Below are 15,516 nucleotides of genomic sequence, written 5' to 3' on the forward strand. Positions count from 1 at the left end.
CAGGGGGCTGCGATGAAAGGATCTTACAGGGCCTCCCCTTGCTCCTGACTGGAGAGAATTACATTATATGACCTAAGTGTAGGCATAAGAACTTCAGTTAGAGGTAGGAGGTCAGTCTTAGATAAAAGTTTTCAGGGGAAATGTGCTGCCTTCTTGTTGTGCATGAAACACGCCATAACCGGTAAGAATTCGCTCTTTAGAGAGCTTGATCTGATTTTGATTTGTTGTTTACGCATGTGGTTATTCAGCCAGGTAAAAATAAATGATATAAGCTGTGTCTTCACTAAGAAAAAGGTGTGTCTTTTACAGTAAGATGACTCTCTTGTGTTAGCTACCTTATTGCAATATTTCAGTCAAGACAAGGCAAGTGATAGCTCGGACTCAAAACAGCTGCTGGAGGTAAACCCTATAGCTGGAGTCCAGGATTTACCTCAACCCCGTTTCAAGTTAACGATCTCATTGTGAAAAGATACACAAATGTTTTACTAGGGAAGGCATACCCATATTGTCACCAAATCCAGTGTCTTGGACTTATTTTATGTCAATGAGCAACACACACAGTCTCATAGGCAGTCTTCCTAGATTGCTCTCGCCTCAGCTTGGCTGTGGCTGTTCAGTTTATTACCTTCAATTAAGTGTTAACAGTGTTTTAGACTTTAAGCACAATCAGTACGGTCTAACATTTGTTTTTTTATATAAATTCTATGCAGATCAACCAATTACAGGAGATTGAGAGCTAACAATCCTGAAAAGCTCTGCAACGTTTAGATGTGCTGTTACATCACAGCAGTCAGGATGATCCCAACTGTGTTTATTTTTAGAATGTTAAAAACAAAACAGGAGACAGAACATTCTAGCAAAGGGAGAGAGAGAGAGAGAGAGAGAGAGAGAGAGAGAGAGAGAGAGAGGCCTGATTCTTTCTAGAGACTGCAAAATGCCACGGAAGATGTTGCAAACAGAGTGGTCCTTGAACTTAGGTGGCCCTTCTTTCCCACTCCCGTGCAGTCACAAAATTAAGCAAGTCAATGGCTGTAACAACGCCAAACACCATCTGTCTCTTACTGGAGGAGCCGTCACTGTGATCTACAGAAAAACAGAAGAAGATTTTTCCTACCTTTGCAGGCTCAAACCAAATACACACTCAATTTTTATACTACTGCTTTCTAAAACTAGAAGCCAACTATGACTCCAAAATACCAGAGGCCCGCAGGTATGGTTAAGAAGCCAACCTACCCAACCGATTGTACATTCAGATGGAGGTGAGCTGCCATTCTTATTGACAGCACTCTAGGAATTACTGAAATGAAACCCTTTGCTAAATTTACTCAGAAGGTTGCAAAGGAAACTAAATAGTCATGGGAAGAGAGGTAAATTTCTGTCATGGATTAGGAACTAGCTGAGAGATAAAAGTTTGGAATAAATTGTGTTTTCAACATGGAAGATGTTAGCAGTGTAAGTGCCTCACATTGCTGTACTAGGAGACTTAGTACTTAGCATTATTTGAATGATCTGGAAATGGGGTGAGCAGTGAAGAGGCAACATTTGCAAAAGACAACTGTTTAGGTTAGTGAAGTCTAGAGGGGCTTTTAAGTCACTTCAGAGGGATCTAACAAAACAAACAAATGGGTAACACACCAACAGGTGAAATTCTGTATAGAAAAATGCAAGGTAATGCACAATGGAAAGAACAATTTGAATGACTGATGCTATGCGGTGTTCTACACAACTTTAAGCACCCACAAAAAAAAGCTAGACATTAAACATTTTCTCAATGCAAAGTGGTGCATTGTCACAATGCTCATAGATTCTTAGACTATAAAGCCAGAAGGGACCATTGTGATCATGTAGTCCAGGGATCGGCAACCTTTCAGAAGTGGTGTGCCAAGTCTTCATTTATTCACTCTGATTTAAGGTTTATCGTGCCAGTAATACATTTGAACGTTTTTAGAAGGTCTCTTTCTATAAGTCTATAATATATAACTAAACTATTGTATGTAAAGTAAATAAGGTTTTTAAAATATTTAAGAAGCTTCATTTAAAATTAAATTAAAATGCAGAGTTCCCCAGACCGGTGGTCAGGACCTGGGCAGTGTGAGTGCCACTGAAAATCAGCTCGCCTTTGGCACGTGTGACATAGGTTGCCTACCCCTGATGTAGTCTAACCTCCTGAATAACACAAGCCACAAGATTTCCTTGAATTAATTCCTGTTTGAACTAGAGCAATGTTCTAGGAAAACATCCGCTCTTGATTTAAGAATTTCTAGTGATGTGAATTCTACCACAACTCTTGGTAAGTTTGTCCAACAGTTAAAATACCCTCCCTGTTATAAATGTGCACTTTTTTCTAGTCTGAATTTGTCTAGCTTCAACTTCCAACTACTGGAACTTGTTATACCTTTGTCTACTAGTTGGAAGAACCCTCTTATCTAATTTCTGTACCCCATATGGATACTTATAGATTGTGATCAAGTCACCCCTTAACTTACTCTTTCTTAAGCTAAGAAGACTGAGCTTCTTGAATCTCACTATAAAGAATGTTTCTAATCATTTCATCATTCTTGTGGTCCAGTGTTAGTAATGGTCTTATACAGAAATACCTACATGGGTAAGGTGGTTGAGGCCTTTGGTTTACCCAACTCTTACCACACAATATCTAATGCCTCATACATAACAGCTTACGGTGTCATTTGGTACTATATACACACACACACACACACACACACACACACACACACACACACCCTTTTACAAGGAGTGTTATGTTATACTCACACTGAATCTGTTCATGTACAACTAGAGCAAAGTGGTCTATTTCCAGGATATGAGAAAGTTTCCCCAAGCTGTCTTTCAGATGAATCTAAAAAGAGAAAGTTACCAAAAACTTAAAAGCAAAGTGTCCTGTAATAACATAAAAGTTCAACATCCCCCGCCCCTACCATCCTAGAGACCATTAAAATTATAATAAATTAGCACTTGTGTAGCGTTGTTCATGTTCAAAGTGCTGTACAGTACAACTATTACTTAATGAATCCACGTCCCACTGAGTTCTTGGGGTTTGTTAAGTGCTGTGGTTTTGGGGGAAAAAAGCTGGACAAAAAGAAAAGAAAAAAATTAAGGGGAAGTAGCACCTGAAATTTTCATTTTGACAAGCTAGAAAACAAGCAGCCAGTAGATTATACATAAGAATATAATAATTAGATATAGTTGAATACAGTTCCCTCCCTAGAATTTTAAATATTAATAATTAAGCTCCATTATGAACTTAATTATTTACTACTAAATGTAATATTGAATCTAAAGCCTGAAGAAAGCTATGTCTCAATCCTTCCATACGAAGGAGGGCCTTTCACTAAAACATAATAGCCTACTATTTATTTTGAGTGTCATAAGCTTCCCGATTAATAACATCACCTAGCTCTTGTAGTGCTTATCAGCAGTAGATCTCCAAATGCTTTACACAGGAGCTCAGTACCATTATACCAATTTACTGTATGATAAATATGGCAAAGCTGACTGCCAGGTAGACTTGCTTGGCATAATGCTTCATGCACTTTGATGGCAGTCAGAACTAATCAGTCACCAGCTTGTGACAATTCCAGTCTTTGTTGCAAAGTGAGCACTTGCTGGTTTCAACTGCCATTGGAATTTACACAAGAGCTGTTGGAAGTTCAATTATTTCTTCCCATGGAGGTTCACACTACTCAGTTTTACATTCAGGTTGGGGGGGGAGGGGGAAGGACATAAAAAAAAAAACCCAATGACAAGAAAAAAAGTTCCTATCAAACCCACAAGAGTTAAATGGTCTGATGCAGCACCATAAACCAACCTCAAGTCTGGGAGCCTTTCAATAACCCCAGGCTGAGTTTAGAGTCTAAAATGAGATCCAAGCCCAGGTCTGCATGATAGTGGCACATTCTCAAAGAGAAGATTCTGTATGGCCTCACTTCAAACCTTACTCTAGCCTATGCCACTGTAATGCTCGGATACCTACAATAATACTTGAAAAGTAAAGAAGTAGACATAGAGCAGGTTTACCTGTCTGAATTGCTTGTAGATTACTTTGCTGACATGATCTGATGGCTGAACTTTCCCAGCAAGTAATGATGAAAGCATGTTCCCAAGGGTAACCATTCCCAAAATCACACTGAAAAGAGGAGGCATGGTCAAACAATGTCAGACACTCGGTTTTCTAGAGACAAGTGAACTGCACTCTCAGCAGGCTTTCCTTAGAGGGATGCCCAAAAGTCAGTTTAACAGCGTAGATCATCATTTTCAGAGGTGTTCAGATTCTGAGGGTGTCTACACAGCAAAGAAAAACCAACAGCTCTGAGGCTCAGAGCCTGGATCAATTGACTCAGGCTTGTGGGGCTAGGAATAGCAGTGCAGATATTCCTGCTGGGGCTACAGCCTGGGTTCTGAAACCCCTACACCACCACCCCCCGCCCCGCCCCCGCCAGTGAGTGGCAGCCTGCTTCGAGCCCAGGTCCACAGACCTAGGCTTGTGCTTCTGCAGTAAAAAATAGCTGTGTAGACGCTGCAGCTCGGGCTCTGAAGTTTAGGGAAGAGGGTGGGCTTTAGAGCCTAAGCTCCAGCATCTACATAGCTATTTTTAGTGTGGTAGCACAAGACCAAGTCTGTCGACCTGGGCTGGGAGGCTCTCTGCTGTGTAGATACCCCCCAAGTGAACTCTGCTTGGGTGATCAGACATGTGAGTTTTCTGGGAAAGTTTTGGGTTTGGGAATGTCCTGGCTGGATTACATTTAAAATGGGAGTTTCCCCTAGTTTTGCTAAAATTAGCCATTTTAGTGACCTCCCTCCTACCTAGCTGTGCTCAACTCCAGAGCCAAAACGAAAGTGGGGCTAATAGTTACGGGTCCTTCCCACTGAACTGTGGAGTGTGCTGGCACATGCTAAATTCAGAGGGATTCCAAATAACAAGGCTGATGGACACTGTGGCAAGGACTCAGCGCTCCTACCTAGTAATAGAAGATTCACTAGGTGAACTAGTGGTTTCCGCTACTGTCTATCCAATCACTCAGCTGTCTGACCATGATTGCGTATAGTTTAAATTAACTTGCAGATCTAAATAGTCTCTGCTGGCCTCCATAAGAAACCTGAGACAAGGCTAAGGTCACCACTAGTCCACTAAAGATCAGCATTCAGCTTTCTACCATTCAGCATGCTCACCATGGAGGCTGAGGGAAAGAAGATGTTCGACATTGGCCACAAAGTTTGAGATTTAAAACATTTCTCTAGGCCCAGGTTAGCGACCACTTTCCAGTTTTCACTGCAGTGAAATGCCATGAAGAATCTGTGGAGAACACCCAACCATGCAAAGGTGGTGGTTCATCCTCAGGTTTATTAAATGAGAGGTTTCACTTTGATCTATTCCTTACCAGGAGTCCACAGCGACCCCCGCAGACAAAAATGTAGGGATTTCTTCATTATAGACAGAGACATTTCAAATATCAGGTCATGGTAGCTAGAGACCTATTAGACCAAGAGCAGGGTAGTCCTGACAGGACAGCATTTTAAATCTGAAAGCTGTGTGGTATGTAATAGGACATTTCCGAACTCTTGCTGACCCTGCAGGAGATACTGGAGAATTAAGTGACAGAAGGCACACTTCTCATTTACTGTGTGTAAACAGTAAACAAGAAATAGAAACTTGACTTACAGGTTTGTTTAGGAGGGGGAGGGAAGGGAGGAAGATATTGATATCTGAACATACCCACAATCATCAACAACTGGTGCCTGGTCAAATCCCTTCTCTCGGAGGATTTCAATGGTCTTTTCACAGGTGACACCTGGAAGCACTGTCAGGGGAGCAGAGAGACTTAATTCCTGAACTTTGAGGTTCCACCACCTGTTGACAAAACACATAGGTTTTACAGCAACTCATCTGATCATTCTGCAATTGCCATGCCCTAAGATACCTTATAGGATTTCCCCTCACTACCAGCAGAAAGGCTCACTTGGGTCTTCAGGACTCAGTAAGGGAAATAATTACAACCGTGTCCCTTTTCCATCTTATTTGATTCCTATCCTTGCATGGCAGATGGCCAGCAGAAATTACGGATACCTCCAGTTGGTCATTTACATCTTGATTTACAAAAAAGGGAAAAGAACATTTTAATGTACTTGAAGCCATTTATTTAGTGAGACACTTAGATAGTTTGTGGAGCCATGTGCTCCTATCAGCATTACCCTCAGCCTCCATTTCATCCAACTGTCTGGTACAACCACGGTTTGCATCTTGGCTCAAAACTAAACATCTGTTATTTGTCATACATCATGTCAAGAGGCCCCAGCCAAGGTCAGAGCCCTACGGCACTGTACTTGCACATAATAAGAGACAGTCAGTCCCTGCCCCAAACTGCTAAAGATCTAAATAACTGTAAAAACTAAGCTCTTTGGAGCAGGGAGTGTCTCTTATTCTGTTAGTACAGCATGTAGTACAGCAGAGTCCAAATCCTACCTGGGGCTTCTGGGCATTACCACAATACCAATAAAGACATTAGAAGGTATTTTTCCAATTTGCTCACTCTGGGTCCAGTCAGCGTTCTCTGTACAGACTGTTAGCAAACTTTTCCCCTCCTGTTTGTGTGGGGGTCTTCCAGCATCAACAGGAGAGACAGGTAGGGATTTGTTTAAAGATGGAAAGAGGGACTGTAAAACCATAAAGACTAGCAGGGGCCTGAGGGCAGTTAAGTACCCCCCAAACTTCTTTTAACTGTTTTGATACTGACTAGATGTCAAGTTGACAATGTCCATTTCACTGTACTTGACAAAAGGATTATTATTTATGTTACTACAGTGCCTAGGAGTGCTAGTCATGGTCCAGGCCCCATTGTGCTAGGTGCTGCACAAACAACGAAAAAGACCGTTCCCTGTGCCCAAAAAGCATATATGCATCTCAACCTGCCTAATTAACAGTAGATGATGCCATAAACATCAATGAGGCTTTAAAACATGAATAACTGGGCTGGGGGAAGAGTTTAAAAAGTTTTCATTCATTTAAGAATTGCAGTTGTCACTGAGGCAAAAGTATCAAATCTTTCTCAAAGTGAACAACTCAAAAGATTTCTACTGATTTAAGTAGGCTTCACTGTATCCCCAGACAAGGAAACATTGCAAGCTACAGAGAAATTTCAAGTGGCCCACCCCATTGCAACTGACTCACAAAACTCAAATGAACATGACTGCCTTACCAAGGTTTCTTAACGATGTCATCATCTTCTTTCATGAACCCTTTCTGGGTCATCCATTTGTCATTCAAAAACTTGGACCTGGAAACCATCAAGAAAGCAAAGAGGTCATGAGCTCCCACGCAGGTTACACTTGTGTTGTTAGTACATACAATGGCATATAGTTACATCCCCTATTGTACCCCCAGCACAGATAGCGGTATAATTACAAACACATAATAGCACTCAGCCAGTCTTTATGGCGAAGGGATATGTGGGTAGAATATTTGTAAAAAGAAGAAAGGAAATGGCACAACCATATAATGAGACCGCTTGTAATGGAGGAGAAGTGCTGGAAGGTATTAAATTAAATACATTTACAGTTTTGTGCTCCCATACGGCACAATGGGGAACTGTACAGTGTCGCAGAGTAAAGCTGTATTTTAAGTGTGGGGTCAGGTGAATTTAGCCATAGGAGTTAGAGCAAGTGTAACTCTGTATTCCCCCCCCGCATAAGCTGTTACTACAATAGTATTCTCTTCAATTCATAGCACAAGGCAGAGAGTAGAGGACAACCATTCCTTGAAAAGTCCCAGAAGAGATCCCAATTAAAATGGTTAAAGAAATTCAGGACTCGAATTTTTCCAAAGTGACCAGTGACTTCTGGATGCCCAAACCTGAGATACCTTAAAGGGGCCTTATTTTCGCTGAGTTCCCACCTTCTGTAAACCAGGCTTCTGCCGGAGTCCTCAAGTTGGGAACCAAAAACCACTAGACACTGTGGAAAAGCTTGTCTAAACTCGGTATGAATGCCTCACCCTCCGTGAAGGCAGCAGGCACGAAGCAGAAAGAGAACGGGGCAATTTCTTACATGTAGTTCCTGACAGAGTCGGGCAAGATGACAACACAGCGCTGACCTTCTGTCAAATCCTTGGCAGCCTTCACAGCAATGGACATTGCACTGCCAGAGCTGCCACCTGTCAACACCCAGATCACACCGTCAAGACCACTGCATGTGGTAGCCACTTGTGAAACAGGAGGATAAGATCAGAGAAAGGTGGGTCGAGTTCAGGGGTGGAGAAAAGAACTCTGGAGCTCTAATCCCAACACTGACAAGGTTTCCCTTTGACCAGTTAAGTGATTTGCACAATGCCGCAATCTAATTCACAGGAAACTTTGGAGGATTAGTACCAGCTCTTACCACACAATAATCCTTCCTCTCTGATTAACATGCGTGCCAAAGAAAAAGACTCCTCATCATTGCTCTTGTACCACTTGTCCACCACCTAAAAGAGTGCAGGGGAAAGGAGACAAAAGACATAGCTGATCATATCCCTTTCAGCAGATGCTGTTCAGCTGTTTCAAATTATAGACTTACAATTTTTGCGTTCACATCCCGCAACTGCTTTTTTTTGCCTAACACACACTACTGTGGTATTAGTGACGTTCCCTATACTAGTAGAAAGTACTTTGTCTTTTAAATAAGGTGACTGTGGGAAAAGCTACAAGGAGAACTGGTCATTCTCCTCCAGAAAAGTGAGTCCTACCTTGCACCTGATGTCATTGGACTAGAGATCAAGTTGTGGGCTGGGGTTTTTTTTGGTTTTATTTAAAGGGATTGTTCAGGGAAAAAGTTATCTGCACAGCATGTTTTCACACAGTATTATGAAAGAGCAAGAAAAATGTGTCCAGCTCAGACGTTCACCTGGGGCTGCTTTACCTGCTGGGATACAGTGGGAAAAGGATTTCATTGTGCTTCCTAACCCCTCTAATCTCAAAGAAACACATTCTGTGTCCCTCACAGTAGCTGCCATGCTATTTCCAACTTCTTTCCCCCCTCCCCCCGCAGAGCGGAAGGCAAGGAGTGGTTAATTGAGGAGCTTGACTTACCGATCTGTCCAGCACTGTAGGGACAAAATCATATCCAATCCCCTCCACCTCGTATGTTGTCTTGTCAGTCTTATTCAGTTCTTCAGGCTCAGCAAGAATGGAGCCCTGGGGATCGACGCCAATAATCTGGAGAAGGGGATTTCAGATTTGGCTACCGTTGCACTTGTTTTTTCAACACATAGCTATTAAATCCAAGTGTTATGTTAGGACTGTTACCTGACAAAACTGTCATGCCGGCCATGCACATACAGGCCGTAGTCATTGAAATAAGTCTTTGTTTCCAATCTGTCCTTTGGCAAGTTCCTTTCTGCAAACTGCCTTGTTGCTCCTACCCCTCAGCAACTCATCCTACTTGGTCAGGGTGTGAGACATTGTAGGGGAAAGGCACAGCTCATTCTACGAATATTTTGTTTAGCTAAATGGAAGGTGTTTGCCCTGACCCCACCCAGAAGTCAGATCTCTACCATTTTGTACCAGGAGCAAACAGAAAGTCTTAACAGTAGTGCCTTGTTACACTGAGAGAAGCTAGTATCCTGTTTCCATCGGAAAATGGAAAGCGGCCACCGAGAGTCATAAGGTAACAGAGACAGGAACAATATGTGCCTATTGAGGGACACACAGATTTGCATGTCTTGGGACAAGTTTCATTTGGCCAGAAATTCAGTGATTCCAGAGAATTACCCCTTGTAAAGTCAGTGAAGGGAAAGTGCAAACATCTTTTGGATACAAACAGGTGTCCAGAATATACACAGTAGGGAGAACAACATTTTTCAATATGGGCCATTTGGAATTTGTGGTTTAATTTTCAGGATCAAACTCTGACTTGGGTCACATGTGAAAAGAGAATGAGGTGGCTTCCTATGCTTTTTGTGAACAGCTCAAAACTACCACCCAGCTCAGAACAAGCAGATGTGTCCCAGGTAAGGATTAAAGTGCCCCAACAAAGATGAGAAAAATGGGACTTATTCCCACAAGGAACTTTGCAAGTCACTTAAGCTAGAAATAGTTACTAAGATGCTTTAGTTTGCCACTTACTTTGCAATCTGGGCATTTCTCTTTCAGCTTTCTTGCAATGCCAGTAATGGTGCCTCCTGTACCAGCTCCAGCCACCAGCATGTCTATTTTTCCTATTTTAAGTGCAAGGAATCAAATACCACCTTGAAAACATCCATTGGGATTATAGATAAAAATCTTATTGCAGACTAGGAATGCACAAGATGCATTTCTCTCTCCAATGAAAGCGCAGTTAATGTCAGAAAGGTGACAATGTAAAGTAGCCTTTTACCTCACAGCAAGAGTATTCAGAGACCTAACTTCAGCCCTTGTTCCCCCTTCTCCCCCTCGTTTAGTCCAACAGGGCCCAGCTTTGTGATAGCCTTTTGGGCACTCTGCAACCCCATGTTTTCAAGGCTTTGGAGAAGGGCTGAGGGGTGTACGTGTCGTATTTGCCATCTGTGGATTTGTTTTATGATGTTTGGTGGTAGATGTTGATCTGTCCTTATTCTATTAATGCACAAAAAGAGCTAGAATAATCAGGACTTGGCCAACAATTATTTTATCTGATTGTCTTTAAATGATTTATTACCAGAAATAAAAGAGCACTTCACTAACTCCTGGGCACTTATATAAAAAGTGTTGCTTACAAATCAAAAACATCCCAAGAAATAGGGCTTGATTCTGATCTCACACAAGTGTAATTTCATTGACTGAAGCAATGACATCAGACTTACACCTCTGACAGTGAGATCAGAATAAGGCCCATTGACTTTACAAGATGGATTGAGAGTCAAGATGAGGTCTGAGATCAAAATGAGGCTTCAGTGATAGTAAAACCACCTTTGCGCTTGTAAACTGAGGAAGTCTGACATGGAAAGCATGCATAGACGAACAAAAACTCATTATATAACTGCACTTTACATGCAGGTCATCGTCACTATCTAAATCCAATATAGGGCTTTGTTACTTTAAATACAGAAATCCCACTGAGAAGCTAAATATGAGGTTTTATGGCACAGACCAAGAAACCTGATGTGCAAGCTCCCTCTGCTGGCTCCAAACACAACTTACTGGTAAGTATGAATACAATTATGCCATGGTAAAATCATGCACAATTCCTGGCACTGACAGGAAAATAAATAATGTCATGCTCAGGTCATGGTAACCTTGTGGACCGCGTTGCTGCGCATTAACAGTCTGTTAGCTCATTTTGATTTAGTCCTCTTTGAAATGGGACTAGATCCAAGTGAACTACCGTACTGTTAATGCACGGCAACTGGGTCCACATAAATGGCAAAATTCCTGGTTCGTGATAGTGGTGATCATTGACACAATCATATCCTTACGGAAAAGCTTGGTTCCTAAACTATGTGTACGCCTGAGGATACCATCAATTGAGGAATGTCTTGTGATAGGGTAAGTGGACCTTACACAGAGTTTTAGTATTAAATAATAATAAAAAAAAAGGATCAATAAAAACTCACATGCTCAGTTTAGATTAAGAACTAAGAGTCGAGCCTTTTTAAAAACCACTTCCCATTCATGAATACTCAAACTCCCTAGCTCTTCAACTCCTCTGAGCTATGCAGACTTCTTTATCTAGGGGTCATCACTTTGCCTGGCCGGTCAGTCATCGAAAGGTAAAAGCAAAAGGTTTTTTATAAAAATATTTTTAAAAAATCCCACACTTCTAACTAGATGGGTCTCATTTGAATTACGTAAACTTTACATAAACTATCTCAGAGTCTCTGCAATTCTATACCCTTGAGAGCCTTGATCTGCTTTCAACAGGGGGATGTGATTAAAACAAGAGCACTCCAGAGGTTAATTCAAAAAGAGTGCTAGCAAAAGAATTAGCATACCTTCACACTGCTGCAGGATCTCCTCTGCTGTAGTGTCATAGTGTGCCAAGGGGTTACTGGCGTTGCGGTACTAGATTGAAATACAATGGAAAACATATTGAACCATGGAAACAGCTCATCAAAATCAAATCCTGAGGAGCAGGTCAAAAAAAATGACCAGTTTTGTTCAAGCCCCACAACACCACTATAGGCTCCCACCAGTTTCTAAATTGTTCAGCCATTTACCAATACTTTCTACCTTGGCCTGGAAGAGATTCCTGCAACTGCTCCAATTAAAGCAAGTGGTATTTTTGTGCTAAGGTCCCCAACATCCCTGAAAGCCAAGGGCAATCTGCCTGTGGGATTATCTTCTGTAGAAGTTTGAACTTTCTACAACTCCGATATGCAGAATTGCCAACCTAGCAGAGAACATTATCTTGGTCTTTCTGTAACCTATGCTAACATAGGGTGGTTCTTTCAGGGTGGATAAGAATAGATAATTTTAATATACATGCATATTTTTATTTAAAATCAGATTTAAATTAAATCTTTTTTTTTAAATAAACATTTGAAATTATGGCAACTTATGTTAAGGCCTAAACTTACTATAATTATCAATATCACTTGAAATAAATTAGAAATGTAATATTAAGCAGTATATGGTTGCTGCCAAAGTTTTAAAGAAAGTCAAACCACTGAACTAGTGGAAGTCACTTGGCAAGCACCAGAAACCAGAGTTTGAAGTGCTAAATCAGCTTTTGATAGCAGTAGCCTCTTCTGCGGGTACAAGAGTATTTTCTTCATTTCAGTTTATTCAACTAGTTCAGTTCATTTAAAGTTGAGAAACTGACTTGGAGCTGAAAAAGCAGAAATGTTTGTTTTCCTCTTCTGATCAATGAATAAAAACTAGGTGTGAGAAAACGAGATTTACTACTTCTAAAATCTTGAGGGATATGGTGACCAGAAACAATCAGTTCAATTCACTAACTACAGATACTTCCCTTGTTTAATAAATCAGTTAGTTGTAAATGCAAACCATAGTTTACAATTTTTTCTTATGTATCCAGCACATTTAAAGTAGTTTTATTTAACTAACAAAACAAATGCTATTTTGCACATTTTTAATTCAATTCCAATTTCCATCCAAATAGAGCTCAACACAAATCACAGGTAAAAGTTAATTTAGTAAATAAGAAATGCATCATTCCATAACATAATAAACAAAATGTAAAAATTAAGCATCTGAAAGTACGTTAAATTATGCACAATTATTAAGCAATTATAGTATATTGTCCTAGTTAGTAAAAAGACCACCCAAGTTTAGTGCAAAAGCTATATTTAATTGTAAAACAACATATTTTAATGGCCACCAACCAGTGAGAATCAATTTTTCTTTAGGAAAATAACCAAAAAGTACAACTACAAAACAAGATTCAAATTGAGGATTTAAATCAGTATTTCTGGTTTGCTGATTTAAATCATGATTAAAATTGTTGATTTAAATTGCTTCAATTTGAAAAGCCAGTTCACCCTGGGCTTTTTGTGCCACTCTAGTGGCACAGCCACATTTAGACATTTGTGATCTGCTACTTTTGTTGAGCTACGGAACCTGGTAAGGCAACAGCAATTCACACTTTTAGATCCAGAGATCCCAGGTTCAATCTACACATACTCTCAATCCAGGGCTGCTGTTACTCTTATCTGTGGAGTGCAGGAAAAGGACATTACCAATATTTCTCTCTATCCCACATATGCACCTCAGTTGTTCAGGACCTTACCTGGTCTAGGATATGGGAATTGGGGATTTCATTTTTCAGTCGCCATGCTACTCCCACATGAGATTCAGGCGAGTCAAATCTGGCAGTAGTTGGGGTCCTCACAATCTCAGCGCCAAGAGCTCTCAGAACATCCACCTGAATCAAATAGAGTCAGTCAAAAATCTCCATAGGCACAGAGACCCTACTGGTATGTCAGAGGATGAAAAAAAGCCGACTATAAACTTTATATAAACAAGAGTGTGCATGTCTTCCATACCCACTGCTTAAAGTCTGTATCAATTCAATCCCCAGAAGCAAAGTGTTTCAGAACAGATGCCCCCAACAGGTTAAACGCTGTCCTCTCTGTCTCGGTTTTTTAAATGTCTAGTGGCCTGAAATGTATGATCATTGTTGTTTGCCTACAAGGACACACATTTGTCACTGGTTTGTAACCTGCATTTTCAGCTCAACCTAGTTGAAGATCCCCCCCACCCCCCCACATCTAATCAGTTCTGCCAATGGAATTACAGAGCTAAAATAATGCTTATCAACACGGCCAAGCAACACTGTCCCATTCCCACAACACTCATGTTTTGAAAGCTACATGATGGATTTGACCTGAAAATGTAACATTCAATGGCAAATAAGAAAGGAGCATTTGGCTACAGTCCACTTGTCTGGAGTATGAAGCTAGGACTCTCACATTTCTACATACCTTTTTTGTGTGTAGTGAGGTGTTACTCAGTGCAAAGTATTAAAAACATGTACACACCAGCTACCTTACAGACTAGTAAAGACACACCCAAGACTCCCAGTGCCATAGCCTAGAACCACCATTTTATTTCCAATGATTTGTACAGTGCCTTGCGCACTAGGACCCACTCTTGGTTGGCTCACAGACAGCACCATAATAAATATGTTAAAAATAAGTATTAAGTGCAGTGATTTCAACATATTATGCAGTAGACCTCCACTTAGATAGCAAAGTGGTAGAACCCTTACCATAGACATCCCCTTATGCTTGCAGTCATACCACGAGAAGTGTGATCGTTTGAAAAAGTCATTAGCTAAGGAGGTTTGGGTGTAGTCACTGTTTAAGCAACAGGCCTCCAGGGCAGATCCAGGTGCTGCAGGATGTGGTGTGGGCAATTCAGAATGTAGCACTCTTCCTTTCACCTCAGAACTTTGCCCATGTGCCAGCAGAGTACCAGAGGGCACCTCTCCTGCTGGAGTCACTGTCTTTTCAGAGGACATTGAAAACAGAGGTCCTAATCATTTGTGGTCATTAAAAATCTCATGTCGTTTTCGTCAAGAGTAGTGATGTTAGTTCCATGGCCTCGCTTAGTTCCACTTCAGTTTTGCCTTCTGCTACAGTTACTGTAGTTTTAGGTGGGCCAAAATTTTTTCTTCACTTGTTCTTGATTGTTGTAAAATATAGGAAATATAGGCAGATTTTAAGCTACTTACACCATCTCCAGACCTCGAGTTGGCTGAATTAGAACTATGGGGAAAGCAGTTCTCATCTGTGAAGTTGGTTGGGCACTTTGGGATCTCTGTGTGAAAGGCACTATTTAAATATATCAGTTGTAATGTTCAGGTACCTCTTCCGGCTACGTGGTGGTTTTGTACCCCTAGGCCTGCCTGGGTGCAACAGCTGCAAAGATTTCACACACCCAAGACTTGGGAATGGAAAATTCTTAAAACAGCTGTGTCAATGCATAACCTGATGCCTCCACACAGGAGGGCCCTAATGCTCGTTGGTTCAAAGAGTGAAATGTAGGCTGTAAGAACAAAAATTAAAACACCAAGAAGCCTGTGCATAGTGTCTAGAGCTTAATCATGAAC

At 41.0% G+C, this 15,516-nt stretch overlaps 1 protein-coding gene across 2 annotated transcripts in view; it reads right to left on the reverse strand.

The window, feature by feature from the left end:
* Positions 1 to 568: 568 nt before the first annotated feature.
* LOC101931261 (cystathionine beta-synthase-like) overlaps positions 569 to 15,516 on the reverse strand; it is a 50,326-nt gene continuing 35,378 nt past the window's right edge. For both annotated transcript variants that reach the window (XM_005310967.5, XM_065578147.1), the window contains 11 exons: positions 13,693 to 13,827; positions 11,936 to 12,005; positions 10,113 to 10,204; positions 9,078 to 9,203; positions 8,389 to 8,473; positions 8,059 to 8,164; positions 7,212 to 7,289; positions 5,732 to 5,866; positions 4,036 to 4,144; positions 2,773 to 2,857; positions 569 to 1,083 (listed from right to left, as the gene is read on the reverse strand). In XM_005310967.5, the coding sequence (XP_005311024.3) occupies positions 974 to 1,083; positions 2,773 to 2,857; positions 4,036 to 4,144; positions 5,732 to 5,866; positions 7,212 to 7,289; positions 8,059 to 8,164; positions 8,389 to 8,473; positions 9,078 to 9,203; positions 10,113 to 10,204; positions 11,936 to 12,005; positions 13,693 to 13,827 (1,131 nt within the window). In that variant the 3' untranslated portion in view covers positions 569 to 973. The remainder of the gene's footprint in view (positions 1,084 to 2,772; positions 2,858 to 4,035; positions 4,145 to 5,731; positions 5,867 to 7,211; positions 7,290 to 8,058; positions 8,165 to 8,388; positions 8,474 to 9,077; positions 9,204 to 10,112; positions 10,205 to 11,935; positions 12,006 to 13,692; positions 13,828 to 15,516) is intronic.

Source organism: Chrysemys picta, chromosome 1, assembly GCF_011386835.1.
Source record: "Chrysemys picta bellii isolate R12L10 chromosome 1, ASM1138683v2, whole genome shotgun sequence".
Classification (NCBI taxonomy): Eukaryota; Metazoa; Chordata; order Testudines; family Emydidae; genus Chrysemys; species Chrysemys picta.